Here is a 22,428-nt window from a genome sequence, read left to right on the forward strand (position 1 = left end):
GGCACTTTGAACAGTGGACGTTACATTTCAGATGTGTTACGACCCGTGGCTCTACCCTTCATTCGATCCCTGCGAAACCCTACATTTCAGCAGGATAATGCACGACAGCTTGTTGCAGGTCCTGTACGGGCCTTTCTGGATACAGAAAATGTTCGACTGCTGCCCTGGATAGCTCATTCTCCACATCTCTCACCAACTGAAAACGTCTGGTCTATGGTGGCCGAACAACTGGCTCGTCACAATATGCCAGTCACTACTCTTGATGAACTGTGGTATGGTGTTGAAGCTGCATGGGCAGCTGTACCTGTACACGCCATCCAAGCTCTGACTCAATGCCCAGGCGTATCAAGGCCGTTATTATGGCCAAAGGTGGTTGTTCTGGGCACTGATTTCTCAGGATCTAAGCACCCAAATTGCGTGAAAATGTAATCACATGTCAGTTCTAGTTTAATATATTTGTGCAATAAATACCCGTTTATCAGCTGCATTTCTTCTCGGTATAGTAATTTTAATGGCCAGTAGTGTACAGCGAATCCTCCGGTTGCCCCTGCCGGATAGACATCCCTTACAGCGCATTCGTATACTGGGTTGCGTGGACTATAGGCGAGGCCGTGAGAACCATAAGCCTCGGCGGCTGTTCACAGAAGTCGCCTGCAGCGGATGGACTACTTTGCCACAACCATTACGGACGCTATCTGGAGGCTAGGATGACATCATCTGACGAGGAGAGCCAACGGTCCAGGAGCTCGTTATCTCTGACATCGGCAGCCAATCGCAACTATCCAATAGTAAGAAGTGCTAACTTGTCACGGACTATGTTTCCGCCTTTGTTGGGTACTTCTTTACCAAAGTTCACGTCAAGGTATTTTATGAGTTACAATAAACGAGCGCTTTTATACTTGGATTAAGTTATCAGTTTAGTAGTTTCAGAAGGCTACACTGACGCTGTCGTCAATAGGGGGGCTGCTCACCAGTGGTAGAGAAGAGGTGACAACACAGTACTTCTGTGAGTTTTTAAAGACGTGGCGTGGAGACTTATGGCAACACCACCCGAACCATAACGTTCAGTCTCGGTTTAGTGAACGTTCTCAGCCGAAGGTTACGTGGCACCGTAGATTCTCCACTCCAAACGCCCAGCCGATGCCCAACGCAGGGGGAACGCGGTAGGTGGGCACTGTAGACTTACCGCCGTCCAATCGTCGTCGACAGGAATGTAGACACTTGTTCGGAATCGCCGCTCCGGGCCATTGCAACTGCTCATCGCCGCTGCCAGCTGAAAACAACCCGCCAGTTATCATACATCTCTCATCTGACTCTCTCGCATTAGTACTTTATTTTTGTTAGTAACAGCTAGGTTATTATACACGCAGTGATCAGTCACAGATGGATTAACGAGTTGGGCAGTCGAAGTGTGCCTGACAAAGCTAAAATGAAACTTCCTGGCAGATTAAAACTGTGTGCCCGACCGAGACTTGAACTCGGGACCTTTGCCTTTCGCGGGCAAGTGCTCTACCATCTGAGCTACCGAAGCACGACTCACGCCCGGTACTCACAGCTTTACCTCTGCCAGTATCTCGTCTCCTACCTTCCAAACTCTCATTCTGGAAAGCTAAAATGGTTTGATTTTCCAGTCAAGAACCGGAAAGACGAAAGAAGCGGGAGGCCGATGTGGCACGTAAGGTCCACACCTGTAGAAAGCGTTCGACAATGTCAAATCACGCAAGTTGTTCTAAAGTATAAATAAAATAAGAGTATAGAAAGACGGATAATATAATAAATGCAGAATAACGAATAGAGAACCATAAGAAGGCAAGACCAAGCATAAAATGCTAGAATTGAAAACGTTGTAAGACAGCAATGTAGTCTTTCGCCCCTATCGTTCAATCTATACATCGATGAACCAGTGTCTAAAATAAAAGAAAGTGTCAAGAGTGAGATTAAAGTTCGGAATGAAAGGATATCAATGAGAAGATTTGCTAATGCCATTGGTATCCGCAATGAAGTTGAAGAAGAATTACAGGATGTGCTGGTTCAAATGTATAGTCTAATGAGTACAGAGTATGGATTGGGACTAAACAGAAGAAAGACGAAGTAATAAGGAGTAGCAGAAAAGAAATTGGCAATAAAGGTAACCTCAAAATCAGGGACTGCGACGTGGCCAAAGTTAAGCAATTCTGCTACCCTGGAAGTAAAACAACCCACGACCGACGATGCAAGAAGGAAATACAAAGCAGACGAGCACAGACAAGAGGACATTCCTGGCCAAGAAAGTCTGCTAGTACCATTCATAGGCTTTAATCTGAGGATGAAGCTTCTGAGAATTTACGGTTGGAGCACACCGTTGTGTGAGTAATGGACTGTGGGAAAACCGCAAAAGTACCAAATGGAAGAGTTTGAGATGTGGTGTTATAGTCGGATGTTGAACATTAGGTGGACTGATATAGTAAGAAATGAGAAGGTTTTCCGCAGAGTCTGGGAAGAAGGGAAAATGTTGAAAACACTGTCAAGAAGAAGGGAGATGATAGGATTTGTGTTAAGCTATAAGTCTTATGGTACTGGTGGGAGACGCAGAGGGTAAAAATTGTAGGGGAAGAGAGAGATTGAAATACATTGTCATAAGAGAGGAACTCGTGGCGCCCATTTCGAACCAGTTAAGAGACTGATGACTCAAAAACCCTCATAATTAATAAACCGACATGTGTTCAAGTATAGTACAAAAGAGGACAATAGGGATGCCAGTAAATATCGATGTCAGAACATCGATACTCCATAGTAACATCAGTATACATCGTCGATATTTAAATTATCGATTGCCGGCCGAAGTGGCCGTGCGGTTAAAGGCGCTGCAGTCTGGAACCGCAAGACCGCTACGGTCGCAGGTTCGAATCCTGCCTCGGGCATGGATGTTTGTGTTGTCCTTAGGTTAGTTAGGTTTAACTAGTTCTAAGTTCTAGGGGACTAATGACCTCAGCAGTTGAGTCCCATAGTGCGCAGAGCCATTTGAACCATTTTTTAAATTATCGATTAAGCTACATTTAATACTGAATATCGAAAGCGATATTTTTATTTTCTGTCTTTTAGCGATTTATAGGTACTACAGTTCTCATAAGCAGATTTGTTGCCCATACCAACTGGTACCAATCTACAATCTGACAGCAAATGTCTTACGGTGCACGTAATTTAATTCAATACGCAATCCTACAAATGAGCAACAGTTTTCAACACGAATGTTTCTGCACTGCATATTTATGAAAGCTTGTTACTTTTGTGTGTCATTTGTACCAATGCAAATAGTAGGTGCAAGATGCAAAATTTGTTGACAACACTGCATGAGAACGGTTGAAATTACCACTTTCTGCTCTCAACTACAAGGCAGAATGTGCGTTTCTCTTACCTTGTGATTGCCTGGATCAAGAAAAGATAGACGCACTGTAGAAGTAATGAACACTCGGCACAAAAATCACACACATTACTGCAGTGGTGTTTAATGGGAAATGAGCTCTGTTGTCTGAAATTATTTCATGCTCAGAACATGTATCACAAGTGTTTCACTCCCAGGAAGCCGAGGCTTCTCTTTCGGCATCCATTTCGCTTCTGCTGGCTCGTCATTTATCTGGCACGTTTGGCACGAACAATATTCCCAAGAACGGCGCAGATCAGCGTCGCATTCTATTGACCATACGCCGAAGCCATCCAAGCATTACCTACAATATCCACGGAAGAATGACGCAACCTGACGCCCTCCTACCACCTACGTCTTTGGTTCTTTAGGTGCCTTGCTGTTGTTCGCTGATTATCGTGACGTGACACACTATATACAGTTTACCTGAACACAGCGTCTGTGTGTAGTGGGACACGGTTCCCATGCTCTTATTTATGTGCTGGTGATTGTGTGCGAAAAGTGATATCATTTTGATTACAGTGTTCAGTTTGTTTGCAGATTGATCTGAGTCTCCAAATTTTTAGAAATTTGTGGTAAGGTCTTGTGGGACCAAACTGCCGAGGTCATCGGTCCCTGAGCTTACACACTACTTAATCTGACTTAAACTAACTTACGCTAAGGACAACACAGACACCCATGTCCGAGGGAGGACTCGAATCTCCAACGGGGGAAGCCGCGTGGACCGTGACAAGATGCCTAAGACCGCTCGGCTACCCCGCGCGGCGAGTTTCCAAAATAACTATGTGTGCGAAGATATATATTAAACAAAGGTTGCTGTTAATGTGTATCGGTGAAGATTATTGGTTTCATTAATTCGTTTTTGTGTAGATAAGTGATTTTATAGTAGACTGCGTGTCTTTGGTTGCTTAATGTTGGATATAATAAAGTATTTGTAAGTTTTGAAATGTTTGTTAATCAATTCTGTGACTTTGACCAACTTTTTTTAAATTACTACAAATATTGATAATTCGAAGCATATCTCGATATATCGAGATTCTGTATCGACATCACCTTCACCTACAAATATTGATACAATATATATCGATATATTCAAAAATTTGCGCATCCGTAGAAAACAAACCGTTTTCGTAAACATGCTTCAGGAAAAGAGCAGTTTTCGACATAATTACGAATGTTTGAATCGAGCCAGTACTGACTTCCGTAGTTGGTAGAAATGTATTTGAACGTATACTTTTCCTCAAATTTCACCCATGGCGTATCATAATAAGAAATAGAGCACCTCACGGTGATTACGATTGAACTTTCGCTACTTGACAGCATCCACATGAAGAGCGAGTGATCGTAGGATACTGAAACTTTGGGGAAACATTTATCAGGACAAACAAATAAACCATTGAAAGAAACCCACTTTGATTTCCACACAAGAGCTTAACATTTGTTAACTGCGTACCATGTTTGCGTTCCAGGTTAGAAACGTTGCTCAGTGTGATGACCGTCTACATCTACGACAGCCTGGAACCACACCTGATGTTGCTCTACTGCTGGTCCAAATGTCTGAGTTGGGATGTTGGCTGCCTCCCTCGCTATGCCCATCTTCAGCCTCCAGTTTGTCAGTATCCCTTTGATAAACACTGTCCTTCGGGTAACCTCGCAGAAATCGCACGGGTTCCAATCTGGTGATCTTGGTGGTCACGCAGTTTGGAACGATCGGCCAAAGTTTCGGATTTATTCGGAGAAACGGAGTGACCTCACGAGCAATATCAGGTGGAACGTCATCGTGCATCAAAGTAGTTGAGTCCAACCCATACACTGCAGGGATCACATGTTATAGAATCAGATCACAGTAACATGTGCCGTTTTTGTTGCATGTTCTTGGTCCTTGGAGTGCGAATTCTCAGAGATAAAGGGAAATAAAGGCAAGTCATGACACTAACACTACTAACAACGCAAATCCTTCACCGCGCAGTCTGATCATCATTCCTGTAAGTTGCGTCCCCATACTAGAAACAGTTTTTCCTTTATACTGACTCAAGTAGAGAAAGTGTAATTATAACCACCCTGTACTTTAGCGTGTTGCAAATTACAGTTTGCTGAACCCCATATTTTTCTCGCATTTGGATGTAATATAGCACTCGGCTCTACAGCGAGTTACGAATTCTTTCAGGCACTGTCGCATCATATCAGAAATCTTGACAAGAGTGAACTATTCGTGTCTTCATTTCTTCGATAGTACCAACGGGATAGCTGCACAGTGAATACTTTTTCTTCCAGATGATTCCAGAGAGAAAAGTTTAGAGGTGGCCTTAGAGGCTAAGGTATAAACCCTGCTCGACGATCACGTTGGACCATATTGGCTCATCGGCATAAAAACGAGCCGCTGCCCCGTAGTTCACGTACAACATTCCAAAATCATGGACTCTGGGTGAAATTTGAGCTCAGTCACATGGAAGCTTAACAGAAAAGTTAGCATTTCAGATACATATGCAATAAACAGGACAGTGTTTCGTACTCAGGTCAGCGGCTGCCCGTGGCCACCCAGGGGCATTTGCCTCGCGAAGGGATCATTTACGGATCAAAGTTTTCTGGAACGGTTTTTCCTATGTTTTCGTGTACTTTCACCATTGCCAGTTTTCGCTATTAATCAAGACGCACACTGTAAATATTTTTTAAAAATTTTGATAGTGGTGTTTGGGGTACATACTGTGCAGTGGTAGTGAATCATGCACTGTGAAAAAGCCACAACAGAAGAGAATCTAAGATATGATACTATAGCAGAATGTGGAAAATTAGGTGAGCTGGTAAGGTAAAGAAACAAACATATGGAAAACACTGACGAGTAGGAGGTACGGGATTATAGGAAATATGTTAAGACATCAGGCAATAACTTCCATGCAGCCAGAGGAAGCTGTAGAGGGTAAAAATAGTTGAAGATGTAGTGCAGAACTAGGCAAGAGACTGATGAAAACAAAATGTATCCAGTCTCATGTTCCATAACTTGTACACAAAATGATTAAAAATACAAAAGCAAAAACCAGAAATCTACGTAAAAGAAAAAAAAATAGTTGCGTTTCCTGTGGGACATTGGGGAATATTCACGCTTTAGCCCCTATAGTTTAATGAAGTTCCGATTGGTGGCGGCACTACACGTGGCCATCGAATTTCCGCCTGTAACGGAGGTACATTCCAAGCAGACAACTGTCACTGAGTTTCTTTTGGCGCAAAACGAGAACATCATGACACTCATAGGCAATTGCAGATTGTCTATTGAGACCTGGCAGTGAACAAAATCACGGTGAGTCGTTGGCCGAGGCGTCTGTCATCATCGCAACTGGGTCACTCAAACCTGTTCGATTTCCCGCGTGCCAGCCGACCGCACACAGCTGTGATTCCTGCAATGTTAGAACGTGCGGACAGTCTCATTCAAGGTGATCGATGGATGCGCCACACCATCCCTCCTCCGAATAAGAATTTCGAAGCCGCAATCTCAGCCGGTAAAGTCATGGCGATTATCTTCTTGCACTCAAAAGGTTATTCTGTTTGATGTCCTCCCTCATGGAGGAACTATCAGTTCTGAAGTGTATTATACTACCGCCAGGAGACTGAAGAAACAACTTCAGCGCGTTCGTCACCACAAAAATGCGAATGCTCTTCTCCTTCTCCATGAAAAATGAAGGCCTGCACCCGAGAGGAACTCAACCACCCTACGGCCCCTTATCTCGTACCTTCTGACTTCCGTCTGTTTGGTCCAATAAAGGATGCACTCCGCGGGAAGAAGTACGTGGATGATGGGGGGCTATTGATGCAGTAAGACGTTGGCTCCGACGTCGACCAGTAGAGTGATATCATGAGAGTATACAGGCGCTGCCAGTAAGGCGGCGTAAGACCGTCGCATGGAACGGAGATTATGATGCAAAAATGGTTTAGTAGCAAATAGAGTGCGGAATAGTATGGCGTATTGTTATCCTGAATAAAACCAACCAGCTTTTAGGAAAAATGTGTTGCATTGCTTACTGAACACCTCCAGAATATGAACAGCCTTGAAAGTCCATGATGATGTTGTGAGATGAATTGCATGGAGGGAGGATAGTGGTGATACAAGTAGGAAATTAATATTTGAACTAGCTTAGTCCTGAACCAACACGCTCCTCCCCCCCCCCCCCAATTCTTTAAAGAATGCAGGGTTGGGTTGTTTGGGGGAAGAGATCAAACATCGAGGTTGGCTCAAATGGCTCTGAGCACTATGGGACTTAACATCTGTGGTCATCAGTCCCCTAGAACTTAGAACCACTTAAACCTAACTAACCTAAGGACATCACATACATCCACGCCCGAGGCAGGATTCGAACCTGCGACCGTAGCAGTCGCGCGGTTCCGGACTGAGCGCCTGAACCGCTAGACCACCGCGATCGGCAAACAGCGAGGTCATTGGTCGCATCGGATTAGGGAAGGATGGGGAAGGAAGTCGGCCGTGCCCTTACAAAGGAACCATCCCGTCATTTGCCTGGAGAGATTTAGGAAAATCACGGAAAACGTAAATACCAGGCCGGACGCGGGATTGAAACGTCGTCCTCTCGAATGTGAGTCCAGTGTGCTAACCACTGCGCCACCTCGTTCGGTAAAAGAATGGAACTCCCATGCATAAAACAATTCAAACGTCTCATTACATTAGTGGCTGATGTCTGCAAAACGTCTTCCGAATTGAATTAGTAGTAAAGAAGAGATAAATTTAAATGTCAAGACTAATACTGAAATTTTACTGCATGAAAGGCGAAAATGTAGGCAGCAATAAACTCTTCTCCTTTAGTTTTTTGTGAAGGTCGTCAGCGAGAAAAAGTTTAAAAGATTTGAAATTACGTGTAACGTTCGATGGACATTGCCAAGTACTATGATTTCAAATACTGGATGAATACAGTCTGGATAATTTGCACGCTGTGAATCACGATGCCTCAAGATATACAAACACTTTTTAGCTTTAATACTCTTCTTATTGTATTAAACCTTTGACATAAAACTATCCCTCTTAAATAAAAGATTATGACAGCATTAAAATTTTTAATTTCAGTGAATATGTTATACGAAATGAGGAAAATCAAACTTCGTTGCTCCTGAAAGCTAACAGATATACAGCCTATAACAGGGCCCTGATGACAGGGTCACCGTTTCAGCCGCTTAGTAACACTAATCACCTTGCGATTTTGAGTAGCACGAACAAGCTGCGGAGTGTGCGATACATGTACGAACGCAATGCAAGTGACTTCTGTCGCAAATCCAAGTGGCAGTGGTGGGGGGGCTGAGAGAGAACAGGAACAGGTCACCCCAAAAGCATTTCACAAAAATCGTTTATAATTTCCAAATATCTGTGACTAGTTTCACGGAGTAAAGTAGCATGATAATTTAAGTCTTGAAAATCGTAGGGATTTCTAGAAATTACAAGGCGTGCCTACACGGGACATCTGTCGTAAAAAAAAGGGTCATGCGAGAGGGACACAGCCAGGAACTTATTCACATAGGGACTTGGAGAAGTGTATGCGTGCGTAGTAACAGCAGTCGCCAACCCGCTCGAGGTGGCTCTGTTACGCGCCACTGGGCGCGTGCAATTTGCCCAGCGGCGGGCGGTTTACTGGTTGCCAGGCAACCGTTGCTCCGCATTTACATCGCGGGCGGAAGCTCCGCTGCCGCCTCTGCAATCTCCCGCGCGCCGCATGCTGATGAACCCGGCTGCCGGAACTGCGAGCATTTGTCCTGCTTCTGTCTGCGTCGCTACTGTATTCTACGTGGCGCTTGTGTGAGTTGTGTCTACAGGACGCACGAGCGTCGCACTATTCTATATCCGCTCAAAAGTATCCGGACACCCCTATTTAATGCAGAATCGACCGCTAGATGTCACGAGCGTCAGACCCGCCAGTATAAAAGGAGGCGAGGAGTATTGTATTGTTGGTAGAGAAGCAATAACAGGAGAATGGGTCGTTCAGTAGAGTTCTTCGAATGTGCACCAGTCATTGAATGTCACCTGAGTAACAGGTTCATCAGGGACATTTCATCCCATCTACAGCTGCCCAAGACGACTATTGATGATGTGACTGTGAAATGGAAACGCGCAGGAACAAGCACAACTAGACCAAGACCAGGTGAACCTCATATACAGACGGACAAGGACTGGAGACCATTGCGGAGTGTGTTTGTAAAAAATCGCGCGAAATCAGAGGAAGGAATCACTCTTGAGTTCCAAGTGCTACCTGCAGTCCAGAAAGTGCTATTACTGTGCGTAGGTAGTTAAAAAGAATGGGGCCTAACGGTCGAGCAGCTCTTCATAAGCCACACATTTCCGTAGTCGGTGCTTGAGACGGTGTGAAGAACGACGCAGCTGTACAGTGGATGACCGAAAACAAACGATATGGAGTGATGAATCGCGCCGCATCCTGTGGCAATCCGATTTAAGGATTTGGGTTTGGCGAATGTGTGGAGAGCGTCACCTGCCATCATGTGTAGTGCCTGCAGTGAAATACGGGGGAGGCAGTGTTACGGTATGGGGGCGTTTTCCATGGTTAGGGTGTGGTCGCCTTGCTGCGCTTAAGAAAACGCTAAATGTGGAAAGATATGAACACATTTCACACTATTGTGTACCGCGTACATTAGAGGAAGATTTTGGAGACACCCTGTCATAAAGCACCGTTTGTGAAGCAATAGTTTGTGGACAATAACACTCCTGAAATGGAGTGGTTAGCTCAGAGTCCCGGCTTGAACCCAGTGAAACACCTCTGGGAAGAGTTAGAACGGAGACTTCGCTACAGACCCCAGCGTCCTACGTCACAACCTGCCTAGTTTCGGCTTGGCAGGGCTGCCGTGTGTAATAAACATGGGCTCTTGACAGCTATGGACACTTGTTCAGTAAAATGGATGTGTTTCACCGTAGCCAAGATGCCACAAGTGCTCGTTGCGCTTAAAGTATGCATTTTAGAGCCCATCTTAGCATTTTTTTCTTCTTATGGTCCATACTATCTCTCCTGAATGTTGCCTACCTACAATGCTTGAACAATAGTACCGTTGCATGTATTCCTCTGGCAGAGGTACCAGAACGATTTTCACTTATAATTTTCGACACAGTAGCTTCCATACCAGGGTCCGTTACCTCAGTTTGGTACATTTACTCTTCTCCATCACACCTGAAAGTTTGTAATATCATCACGGAATCACCCTACATGTCGTATAAACTAGAGCCAAGAGATAACACGCTTTATCATAGTATCGCGGTCTTACATTTTTGCTGCATTCAACAACGGAACCTAGCGTGAGATGCCCACTTGGAGGATTTCACACCACAACAACCAATTCCGGCCACTTCGCTTTTCAAGTTTAGCGTATTAGTCGGATACTTCTGTGAAATGTTTCAACACTAACATAGCACATCATCATGTCTGTGTACACGTTATTTTCAATAGCGTTCGAATAACATAAAAGAGAAAATCTTCCCATTAAAAAAATACTTCCTTCCGTATCTTTTTTGATGCAATATTTCAGAGAACTACCCAAACAGCAGATTTCCGCCCCGCTTTGCCTGCTACAAATTGTTGCGGTATCTCGAACTGTGCAAGTATTAAAAGGGATGCAAGTTTTAGGTGGTTCAGCCTGTGTCTCCAGCCAGTGTACAGTGCATGGGGGTGGTTCTTCGTGTCGGTATTTGCAGTTTCACCTTCTGTTTCATTCTTGTACTGATCGATGTAAATATGACTGTCTACCCACCTCTGAGCGCGGACTGATTTCTCTTATCTTACTCTTATGTTTCCTACGAGCGACATGCGATGGCGGCAGCGAAATGATCGCACAGCCATTTACCCGGCAGGAACTCGCGAGGTCTGCGTCGGTTTTCTTCCAACGATTCCTACCTATACGATTTTATGGCTAAAACGATCACCCGGTCCCAGTTGCAGGTTGTCTAGCTAATGGCTTTCAGGGTGTAATAGAACTGGTCGTATTTCGATACGCATAGTACTTTCAGATACATTAATAGAAATAAATTATTCGTTACTGTCCATAAATTTATTATACGATATGCAGAAGTTCGAAATTGTAACTTTGCATATGCTGTAGTTTTGGTGACAGCTATAAAACAGTTCTGTAACTTGCATACAGAGAATGCGTTCAGACATGGATCTAACATGTATAATGTTAACAAGCGCTGAGAACCATAAGGGCCTAAAGCACACTGTTATCGATTTTGAGGTTTTCGCATATGTGCATTCTCCTGAAAGCTGTTCATCTTGTGGTGAACCAGTGTGGTCTATATCTCTAGGCCCACACTGTATAAATGAATATTCATGAAAATCTGTGCACCGATAGTCAGATATTGATTTCCATATGTTATCAAAGCACGGAACATTGTTTGTTGCTCAGCGCTGCTCTCTTGTTATCTAGGATTTGCAACGCAATTTAGTGTTTACTGGATGTAGGTAGTAGTAGTAGTAGTTTGTAATCGGATGTGTATCGGCAGCTTCATCCGAACTCTGGCCAAGAATGTGCTTAATGAAAATCGTGTTAACGAGGACCACGAAGTGTTGTAATAGTCATAACTGTGTGTTACGTGCATTTACTGTCTGTTCTTTATGTTCTGATTCTAGTTTCACATTAATTACCAACTTAACAACTGTCAAAAGAAGCAATGTCATTAGCCCATCTATGGAAATTTTGCGAATTAACATTAATAATAAATATGATCCTAAATATTAATTAATTTTTCGTAATACTAAGTGGGTACATTATTCTTTCATAGGAAATATAGGGTGTTGAGATCTGGTTGAAAAACTAGTGTGACCTATGAGACTGGTGGTTGTCTACAAATTTGATTTTCACAAACATCTATTTTTCTCGAAAGTTTGTATTTCAGCTTTGGGGCCATATGATTGTTAGCGCGTCTTATTATTTTTCAAAAAACTTTATTTTTAGTATATTGGGTGTATTTCTAAATTTATTTTCTCAATTTTATTTCCATTTGGAATTATTGTACTGTGTGTGTCGTGTAGTATTCTGAGTTTCAGACATAGCTGAATCTTGAAATTGTGTTATCTCATACTGAAGAGAATTAAATGATGTTTGTGAAAGATAAGGTGCCTGCAACAAATTATTTTAGCGTGCTATTTTAAATCAAAACCGGAATATCCTACTGAAAGCAGAAATATGCCTCTAGTTGTTGAGCCAAAAATAGGCCAGAATACATTCACTGAAGACAATAAACTAAATAATGAATCCAATTAAATTAATTTTTATCACAATCTCTATTCCATGAATAATTCAACATGCAGGACATATCATGCAAACAGACGCAAAGAAATAATTTGCGACTTTTGTTATAAAATTAAGTACTGGAACGAGTATAGAAAAGTTTGAAGGGGCAACAAAAATTTGGTTTTCAGTCCTTCATATAACTATCGATTAAATTTATAAATTTAAAATTATGTTGTAATCTACTCAGTAAGAGATATAATCTTATGCTAAAGGTCGAAAACAGAAAGACAAGTATTAAAGTGAGAAACCCTCCCAACAAATGCAAGCGTGACAGCGATTCACACTGTACAATCAGTAGAGTTACGCCTCCCTAAATCTGACAAAGGCGACTACAGCGATTTGACCTCGGTAAATATTTAATTTTTTAAGAAAAAGTTGATTTTCGACTCTGTGGATTCCACGGAAAGACCACGGAGAGTTAAGAGTCTGGTTATCAGTGAGTGAAGGTAGAAAGTGTGTCTCGTGTTTGGTTAATACAAATATTGCATTTGGAGATTACCTGATTACTTGTTTCCTCAGTGTTAAGGTAGTCACAGAACGGAAACAGTTTCGATCATGTAGTAACGTATTTGGCAAGAGATTTAACAGTTCCATTATTTTCACTACGATTATTGTTCTTGTAACAACAGTGACTACAATTTAATTAACTTCAAACGTATAGCATAGTTTGGCGTGACCCGAGTAGCTGGTTTAGGGGACTAGATAATCCTGTCAATTAACAGGACAAACTATTGTAGCTCACGAGTACCCCAGATCAGAGATTATTCCACCGCTGTGTACACTGGCCTATTCCTTGTCAACTCCATTACGGAGTTAATGCTAGAACAACGACGAGTGTTAACTGTGCGTATGGGTGGAGAATCAATGTCATACACATCAGATCTGTTGATTACTTTACAGTAAACATAGTTTAACAACGAGCGAAACGATCATCACACATTATCATCGACGATTTATAATCCACTAATCCACTACCTGATATAGGTCTCTTGCAGACTTTTCTGTATATTACATATTCATCTTCTCGTATATAAGTTCGTCCTGATTGTTTCTTTATGTCGTCGATGCACCTTCCTTAGGACTCTTTTTTATAAAAAGGAATCTATATCACTAAATGGCTAAAGCGGTAATTCGACTACCCGTTTCCACTGGCTTTTTACCTACCTAACGACTTTCAGGGTAACAAAAGTCTGACTTTTAGTATTTCATGTAATTATTGACTGATATTAAAAAATTGAAATGATCTCATAATTTATTCATTAAGAGGTACAATCATACGTTAAAGTTTTAACAAAATAAGACAATTATTCAAGTTAGGAACTGTGTATACGCCTCGAGTGAGTTCAACTTGCGTCACGCAAATTACCTAAACTAATTCATCCAGTATTTCACAATGAAAGCACTTAGCGATTTCCAGCAAACTTTAAACGTAATTTGAAGTCTTTATGAAACTTTTCTCACCGACATCCTCCGCAACATAATGAAAGGAAAACAGTTTGTCGCTTATTAGATTTACTGTGTTCATGCAATTGAACGTCAGCACCAGACATGACGTTCTCATTTATTACTTCTCTACTACACAACACACTTTGCAGACAAATTCATATACAATACTGAATGTACCTGCCGAATTTTATCATTATAAGACACATAACTCAGGATATATAACGTTTTATAAATGGGAGTCCGAGTCTTTAAAGAATCGGAAGTGCGGAGGGATAACTGTCGCAACACAGCATCTCCTTAGCGTATTTTTCATTATTCGCCTCTCTGCTTGCGTAACCATCTGCATTTCGCTTTGATAATAACCACTACCACATTCTCTACTCCTGTCCTTTTATTTAACCATTTGTTTGTTTCTCTTCCCTTTCTCGCTTTGCGCAACATACATTTTTCCGTTAGTGCGTCGGCTCTCCTCAACTGTCATTGCGTTTAACGTTCATATTTCACTTCCGCAGATTAGAACCGTTTACTGCCAGTAAACAGAGGGAATTCCAACGACAAAATTTCAGAAGCTTTTCAGGGACATTTTGTGAGCATTTCGATATAAGGACGTCGTGGTCTTCGGTGGCTCGTCACACAGTACTTTTATTTGTTACCCACGTTTATCTTTGTATCTTTATTTCATCGAAAATATATGCAGAGTGCAGATGACTAATGTATGTGGTGTGTGTCTCGTTTGGAAACAAAATCCTTTCATCCACTCACGGTACTTGGCAGCTGAGAACAGCTGTTGGATATATTAAAATCTCTATCTTTCCCTACAGTTTTTTTTTTCCACAGCTCCCTCTACTATCACGCATATCATTCCCTGACGTCGTACTATCGTTTTCTTTCTTCATATTGGTGTTCTCCCGATATTCCTTCGCTCAACGATTCCGCGGGATTTTCCTTATTTCTTACGATACTAGTCCAACGCCTCGATTCTCTTTTTCTCTGTTTTCCCAGACTCCACGGTTCGCTTCTATGTAACACTATGCTTTCCAGAAATTTTCTCCTCAAATTAACGTCAATGTTTGATATTACAGACTTCTTTTGGCCTGGAATGCTGTTTTTGCGTGAGCTTCGCAGATAGAAGAAGTCTTTCACTTCATTTCCTTCGTGGTCCCCAGTTTTGCTGTTAAGCTCAAGCTAACCTCGTTTTTGCTACTGCTCATTACTTTCGTCTTTCTTCGGTTTACTCACAGTCGTTACTCTGTGTTCATTAGAGTTATCTACGTAGTATAGGAAAGATAAAGTCACCAGAAGGCAGTTCTGATGTTGCACTAGATAATGGAAGCAAGACTTGCGAAAAATAATACCCGTTCATAGGATTTGTCGACCTAGAGGAAGCGTTCTAGAACGTAAAATGGTGCAAGATGTTCGAAATTCAGGGAAAAATAGGTTTAAGCTTCAGGGAAAGACGAGTAATGTGCAGTATGTATAAGAAGCCAAATGGAACAATCGGATGGATGACCAAGAACGAAGTGCTCGGATTAAAGAGGGTATAAGACAGATGCGATCTTTTCCCCCTGCGTTTGCATGCATACACCGAAGAAGCAACGAGGGGAGTAAAGAGTAAGTTCAGCAGTGACGTTAAAATTCAGGGGAAAAAATACCAGTGATAATGCTCACTGATGACATTACTGTACCCAGAGAAAGCGAATTACAGGACATACTGAATGGAGTAAACAATCTACTGAATATAGAATATGGATTGAGAGTAAACCGAAGAAAGACGAAAGTGTTGAAAGAGTAGCAGAAATGAGATTAGTGAGAAAGTTTTCATCAATAATGGACACCACGTAGTAGACGAAGTGAAGGAATTCTGCTACCTCTGACGGAAAATAACACATTATGGACAAAGCAAGGAGGACCTAAAAGGCAGCGTAGCGCAGGCGAAGAGGGCATTTGGGGCCAAAAAAAGTCTACTCATATCAAATGCGGGATTTGAGAAATTTCTGGAACACAGCATTGTATACAAATCTATCATGAACTGTCGGATAACGAGAAAAGAACAGAACTGAAGCGTTTGTGATGTGGTGCTACAGAAGGATGTTGAAAATTACGTGGAGAAATAAGATACGGAATGGGGAGGTTGTTAACAGGATTGGTGAGGAACGGAAAATGTGAAAACAAGACATCTGCGACTAACGCCCATGTTACTAGAGTGAAGTGTTGAGGATAAGGTAAGACAGTGGTTGGAATACGGCCAACAAACACGGGAGCTAGTACACCAATTTCGGCACATTTCAGCTGCTTCTTAACTTGTTCTAGTAAATCGTCAGTTTATCTATAGGGCTGTATCACAAAATTTATTTTATTCGCATATATACGCGAGGCCGTGCTGAAAAAACTTCATAAATAAAATAAATGCTATCAAACATTCTGCATCTTTAGTTTTTGCATTTGCATATTTATTTCTCAACTTAGTCAACCTGGTGACGAACACATTTCTCCCAGTGACAGACCAGTTTGTCGATACCGTCCGTGTAGATTGTTTGACTCCGTTGATAGAGGCACAATCACACCTCTGTTTCCATCGTTTTATCCTCAAAGATGTTTTTTAAGTTTTGGAAACAGATAAAAAGCGGATGGGGCCAATTCATGACTGTATGGAAGAGGATCGATGACAGTGGACTCAACGTGTCGCATCGCTGCAGATGTCGCAGCACTCGTGTGTTGTCTGACGTTGTCATTCTGAACGAGAGGGCGCTCAGTGTGTGGACGAACTCTTCTAATTCGAAACTCGATTACAGCACTCTGTTTCTTACGCACCAACATAATTACATTACACACCGCCACGTTACACGCTACAATTCGGAGCCCTCTGGCGGCAGACAGCTGCAGATACAATGACGGAAAAAATCGCAAAAACAAAAAGTGGTTGATGTACCATAAGGGAACATTTCTCCAGGTAATATATTTATTGACATTGCAAGATCACAGGTCAACGTACGGTGGAGAGAAGCCATGGCAAATGTGAAATACTGGTACACTGATACGGGTGTAGCCACCTAAATGTGAATGCAAGCGTCCAAACGAGCATAGATTATGTTGTACAGGTGCTGGGTGTTAGTTTGTGGGATGCAGTTCCGTGCTTGTTGCATTTGGTTGATCAATAGAGGGCCTCTTATGCTGTTTGTGGATGACACTGAAGTTGTACCATGATGTCCCATACGTGCTTGATTGGAGACAGATCTGGTGATCGGAAGGGTCAAAATAACATTTCTACGCTGTGTAGAGCATGTTGGGTTGCAACAGCGGTATGTGGGCGAGTGTTACGCTGTTGGAAAATAATCGACGAAATGCTGTTCCTGAACGGCAGCAGAACAGGTCCAATCATCAGACTGACTTACAACTTTGCAATGAGACTCTGTGGGATAATCATGAGAGTGCTCCTGAATACGAAATTTTCACCCCAGACCACAACACCAGAATTAAGTGTAGTGTGTCTAGCACGCAGGCAGGTTAGTTGCAGGGCCTCAACTGATCCCCTCCCACGCAACTCACGGTCATCACTGACACCGAAGCAGAAAAAGCAAAAGATCTCCATTAAGCTCTCTAATGAACACTCGCTTGACACCACTGATGTTGCAAATGGCGTCAGTGGAATGCACGCTACAGGACTTCTATCTCGGTGCTGTCCTTGAAGGAACCGATTTGTAACAGTTTTTTGTGTCACTGTGGTGCCAACAGTTGCTCAAATTGCTGCTGGAGATTCATTATAATGCACCAGAGCCGTACCCCGAACACGATGGTCTTCCCTCCCAGTAATGACACGTTGCACTTCGCACCTAAGCTAAAAGCAATCATGTATAGTGAGTACATTCCTGCCAAGTCTTTCTGCAACATCACAGAGGGAACATTCAGCTTCTCGTACCCCTATTACATGGCCTCGTTCAAACTCAGTGACATGCTGACAAAGGCGTCTTTGTCGCTTTAAAGGCAATCTTGACTAACATCAACTCACCACGTCCAGTCTCAAAGGTAACTAAAGCTCGTGACCGTATATTTAAAGCAAACCTTATTTGTGTCCTCACAATGGCGCTAGAGCCACTCTTATGTGACTGGCGCGAAATTTGAGTACATTTTATCTTTCAGATGTAGAAAGACGTCTGCCGGCCGTTGTGGCCGTGCGGTTCTAGGCACTTCAGTCCGGAACCGAGCTGCTGCTACGGGCGCAGGTTCGAATCTTGCCTCGGGCATGGATGTGTGTGATGTCCTTAGGTTAGTTAGATTTAAGTAGTTCTAAGCCTAGGGGACTGATGACCTCAGATGTTAAGTCCCATAGTGCTCAGAGCCATTTCAACCATTTAGAAAGACGTCTTACAACTTCCGTTTATTCTTACAACTTTTTCCGTTTTTCCGTTATTGTAGATAGACATGAAGAGTATAGATATAGAATGTTAATATGTTTTATTTAAAATGCTTTAAGAGTTTTCACATAAAATTTTCGGAGACATCACATTTCAGCACGCCTTCGTAATTGTGGACTTTAGAGAGCTACTGTGAGGTGAAGTGGTTGGCACGAAGAGGAATTCGCGTATCAAACTACTGGGATGACTGATGAGCCCCCCCACCACTGATCCCCACTCTTCTATACACACACACACACACACACACACACACATATATATATATATATATATATATATATATATATATATATATATATATAAAAGGATACACTGATCTGTTGGCGATCGTGAAGTACGTACTCTGGTACAAACTTTCGCTTTATTAAGAAGGGAGAGGGAGGGGGAGGACATGTTTGCACCTGACCAGAGAGCTGACTGTAGGATGGAACGCAGTTCAGAAAGTGGAAGTGGATCCGCCGTGAGTGGTCCATTCGGCGTTATTGCGCGCCCCCCACTGCCGCGTCTGGGCGGCGCTGTTGCTTCGCTTCCGTCGTGTCCCATTTCAGTCACAGGACCAATTTGGCGCGTAAGCGACGCGCCACGCCCCCGCGAGCGGGGCGCAGCAGGAGGGGGTGGCTTTAGCGCCAAGTGAAACTTAATGCCGTTAGTCTTAATGAGAAAGTCCTGCCTGCCGGGCCGGATTTATCAGGTAAGCTGGTCGGGGGAGGGGGGTTTGAGGGGGATAGGCCGCCCACGCGTCGCCATTTGTTCTCTGGACCTGGTGCGAGCTGTGGCTCCAGCTGCTGCCAGCCCTTCGCTCGTCGCAGCGCTGGATCGGAAACAGCCTAGCAGGACATGGCGGGGGCTCCGAATCTCGTCGCTGTCTCGTTTCATAGGCCGGTCCTGCCTAGGGAAGTTCAGATACCATCAAAGTATCGATACCCAGTCAAATGAGTAGTACTCAAGTCGTCTTGCGATAAAACTCGTAAGTTCCGATACCCACCCGTATCGATACTCTTTTTAAATTCTTTTATGCAATGTGAAGCAATGCTGAATATGTACGACGTTCTACTTGATTTCTTATTTTATGAAGTCTAATAAAAAATACACTTTAAGAGAAAAAAGCACTCATCCCGAAGGAACTATCCGATTGCGACGGATACGGCAGATGTGATACACTCGCGCAGACAAAAAGATTATTACAAGTGCAGAAAAATTGGATGGTTTATTTAAGAGAAAGAGTTGAATTGAGCAGGTCAATAAAGCGTAGGTCCACCTTTGCTCCTTACGCAGGCAGTTATTCGACCTGGCATTTGTTGATAGGGCTGTTGGACGTCCTCTGAGGGATAGTGTGCCAAATTCTGTCCAACTGGCTCATTACAGGGTCAAAACGCCAGGCTGGTTGCAGTGCCCGGCCCATAATGCTTCAAGCGTTCTCATTTGGGGAGCCACCTGGCGACTTTGTTGGCCGACGTAAGGTTTGGCAAGTACGAAGACATGCAGTAGAAACTCTCACAGTGTGCAGACGGGCATTATCTTCCCGAAATGTAAGCCCAGGATGGCTTGCCATGAAGGGCAACAAAACAGGGAGTAGAATATCGTCGACGTGCCCATGTGCCGTAAGGGTGCATCTGGTGACAAGCAAAGGGATCCTGCTATGAAATGAAATTTGCACATCGCATCATTACTGCTAACTGTCGGCCGTAAGGAGGGCGACAAAGAGGTTGCAATCCCACTGCTGTTCGAGGTGTCTCCAGGCACATCTTCTGCTTGGAATGTCATTGACTGGAGTAGAATTGTCTTCAAAGACGAGTCCGGCTTCGAACTGAGCTCTGATGATTAGCGAAGACGTGTCTAGAGAACCCTGGGCAATGGTGCGATACTAATGGATTGCTTTTTAAAGATATTACATGGTTAGGCAAATAATCAGTTTCCCGGCACTACACGTTTTAATTTTGTTTCGAAATATCATTTTCTCAAAGCATCTTGTAACTTCGAAATTCAAAATGATAGTTACTCAGTGCAATATAGGAATGAAATTAAATTACTGACGAACGTTAAAATAACGATTCATAATCTAAAAATAAGCCTTTGCACATATAACAATTTTCTATCACAAGAAATCAAAAGAGATTTAATATTGGGTTTTCCTTCGCCATGACAACGCAAGGCCTCACACAAGTCTGCGCACCCGAGAGGAGCTCACAAAACTTCATTGGACTGTCCTTTCTCATCCGCCCTGCAGCCCGGATCGCGCACCTTCAGGCTTCCATTTGTTTGGCCCAATAAAGGATGCACTCGGCGGGAAGCAGTACGTGCATGATGTGGGGGTTATTGATGCAGTCAGACTCTGGCTCCAGCGTCGACCAATAGAGTGATGTTATGCGAGTATACGGGCCCCACCAACGAGGCGGCGTAAGGCCGTCGCATTGAACGGAGATTTTGTTGAAAAAATGGTTTTGTAGACAAAAGAGTGCGGAATAGTATGGAGTATTGGAATCCTGAATACAACCGACCTGCTTTCGGAAACAACGTTGGGGCATTATTTACTGAAAGCCCGTCGAATCTTGAATTTGTTTTATCGGATTCAGAGGCTCTGCTGACTTTCTATTGTCTTCTTTCTACTGCAGTACCGTGAGTACAGAAACCACGGCAGACAGTGATGGAACTGGTTACTTTCACTAGTTATTTAACAACCCGATACACTCTATACATATAGTATACAATACTGCAATCTCTTATTTTGTTTAGTTTTAATGACGTGAATAAAGTAGTGTTCTACACTTGTACGCAGAATATGCGTTCAAACATGAATCCAAGGTAAATGATATTATTTCAAAAATGAAGTGAACAAAAATGAAAATTCTGCATGTCAAATCTAATCTCTGAAATAATTCTTTTCCAATATATAAGGAATTTTTGGACTTGTTGAAGATGGAAAACTAAGAGAAAAGCTGGATTTGAATGTAGATGATATGTTTGATTAAATAAAAAAAAAATTTGATCAAATTTAATGATACAGACATTTTACAAAATTCAGAATGCCAAGTAGCAATTGGAACATGATGTTAGAAACTGCTGATTATAAATGTATAAATATATATAAATTTTTAAAACACCTTTGAATATGTTTTTAATGCTTCTAACAGCATCATACTATAAAATAATCTTTAGTGCCATATTATCTAAATTAAGTATACCTACAATCAGAGCAAATGTAATAAATTCAAAGCTCATTTTTCCTTCAATCTTACAAGTTTAGAACGATTTTAAAAGTGTTTTTTCCTTCATGAATTTAATTTTTTAAAACCCAAACTCTAGTAAGCACATTAATAATTCATCTTTTTTGTTTATTGAGTTGATTTATTATTATTCAGTTATTAAAGAGAAACTTTTCTGGTTGTTTTGATGTTTTAGTGAATTACCAGTAATCTCCCCCCACCCCTACCCAATCTTGAACTTTAAAGACTCAAACTTCCATAGATGTTTTAAGAAAAGCTAGTTTTTCACAGAACTCAATGTTTATGACTTCATATCTCCTGAACTACATGTTGTAAAATGATATAATGTTGTATGCACATTTAGGGTTATTTGTGAATACTATCTACAATATATGTTACAAAGAGAATTAGTAGTAAAGAAGTAATAAATTGAAATGTCATTCCTGATGTTGAAGTTTTATTGCATAAACAGCGAAAATCTAGTAAGCAATAAACTTTCTTCTCATCATTATTTTAGTGGAGCATGAGCTGGAAACCTACTAGATGAATATAGACTGGGTGATTTGTGCAGATATACACAGTTTTTAAATTCAGTACTTGACTGTGTTCAATGTTTAATGTAAGATTATGCCTATTAATGAGTAATTATGGGAGCAATTTATATTTTTAAGTTTGATCAATAGTT

The 22,428-nt window shown here is 42.2% G+C and overlaps 1 protein-coding gene across 4 annotated transcripts in view; it reads right to left on the minus strand.

Moving 5' to 3' along the window:
* Positions 1-22,428, minus strand: part of LOC126418883 (calmodulin-like) — a 220,461-nt gene that overhangs the window by 57,063 nt on the left and 140,970 nt on the right. For 2 of the 4 annotated variants that reach the window (XM_050085889.1, XM_050085886.1), the window contains one exon: positions 1,187-1,273. The exons of the other annotated variants lie outside the window; for them this stretch is intronic. In XM_050085889.1, coding sequence (XP_049941846.1) covers positions 1,187-1,273 — 87 coding nt within the window. The remainder of the gene's footprint in view (positions 1-1,186; positions 1,274-22,428) is intronic. 4 annotated transcript variants of the gene reach the window in all.

The sequence above is a fragment of the Schistocerca serialis genome, chromosome 9 (genome assembly GCF_023864345.2).
Source record: "Schistocerca serialis cubense isolate TAMUIC-IGC-003099 chromosome 9, iqSchSeri2.2, whole genome shotgun sequence".
In the NCBI taxonomy this organism is placed as follows: Eukaryota; Metazoa; Arthropoda; class Insecta; order Orthoptera; family Acrididae; genus Schistocerca; species Schistocerca serialis.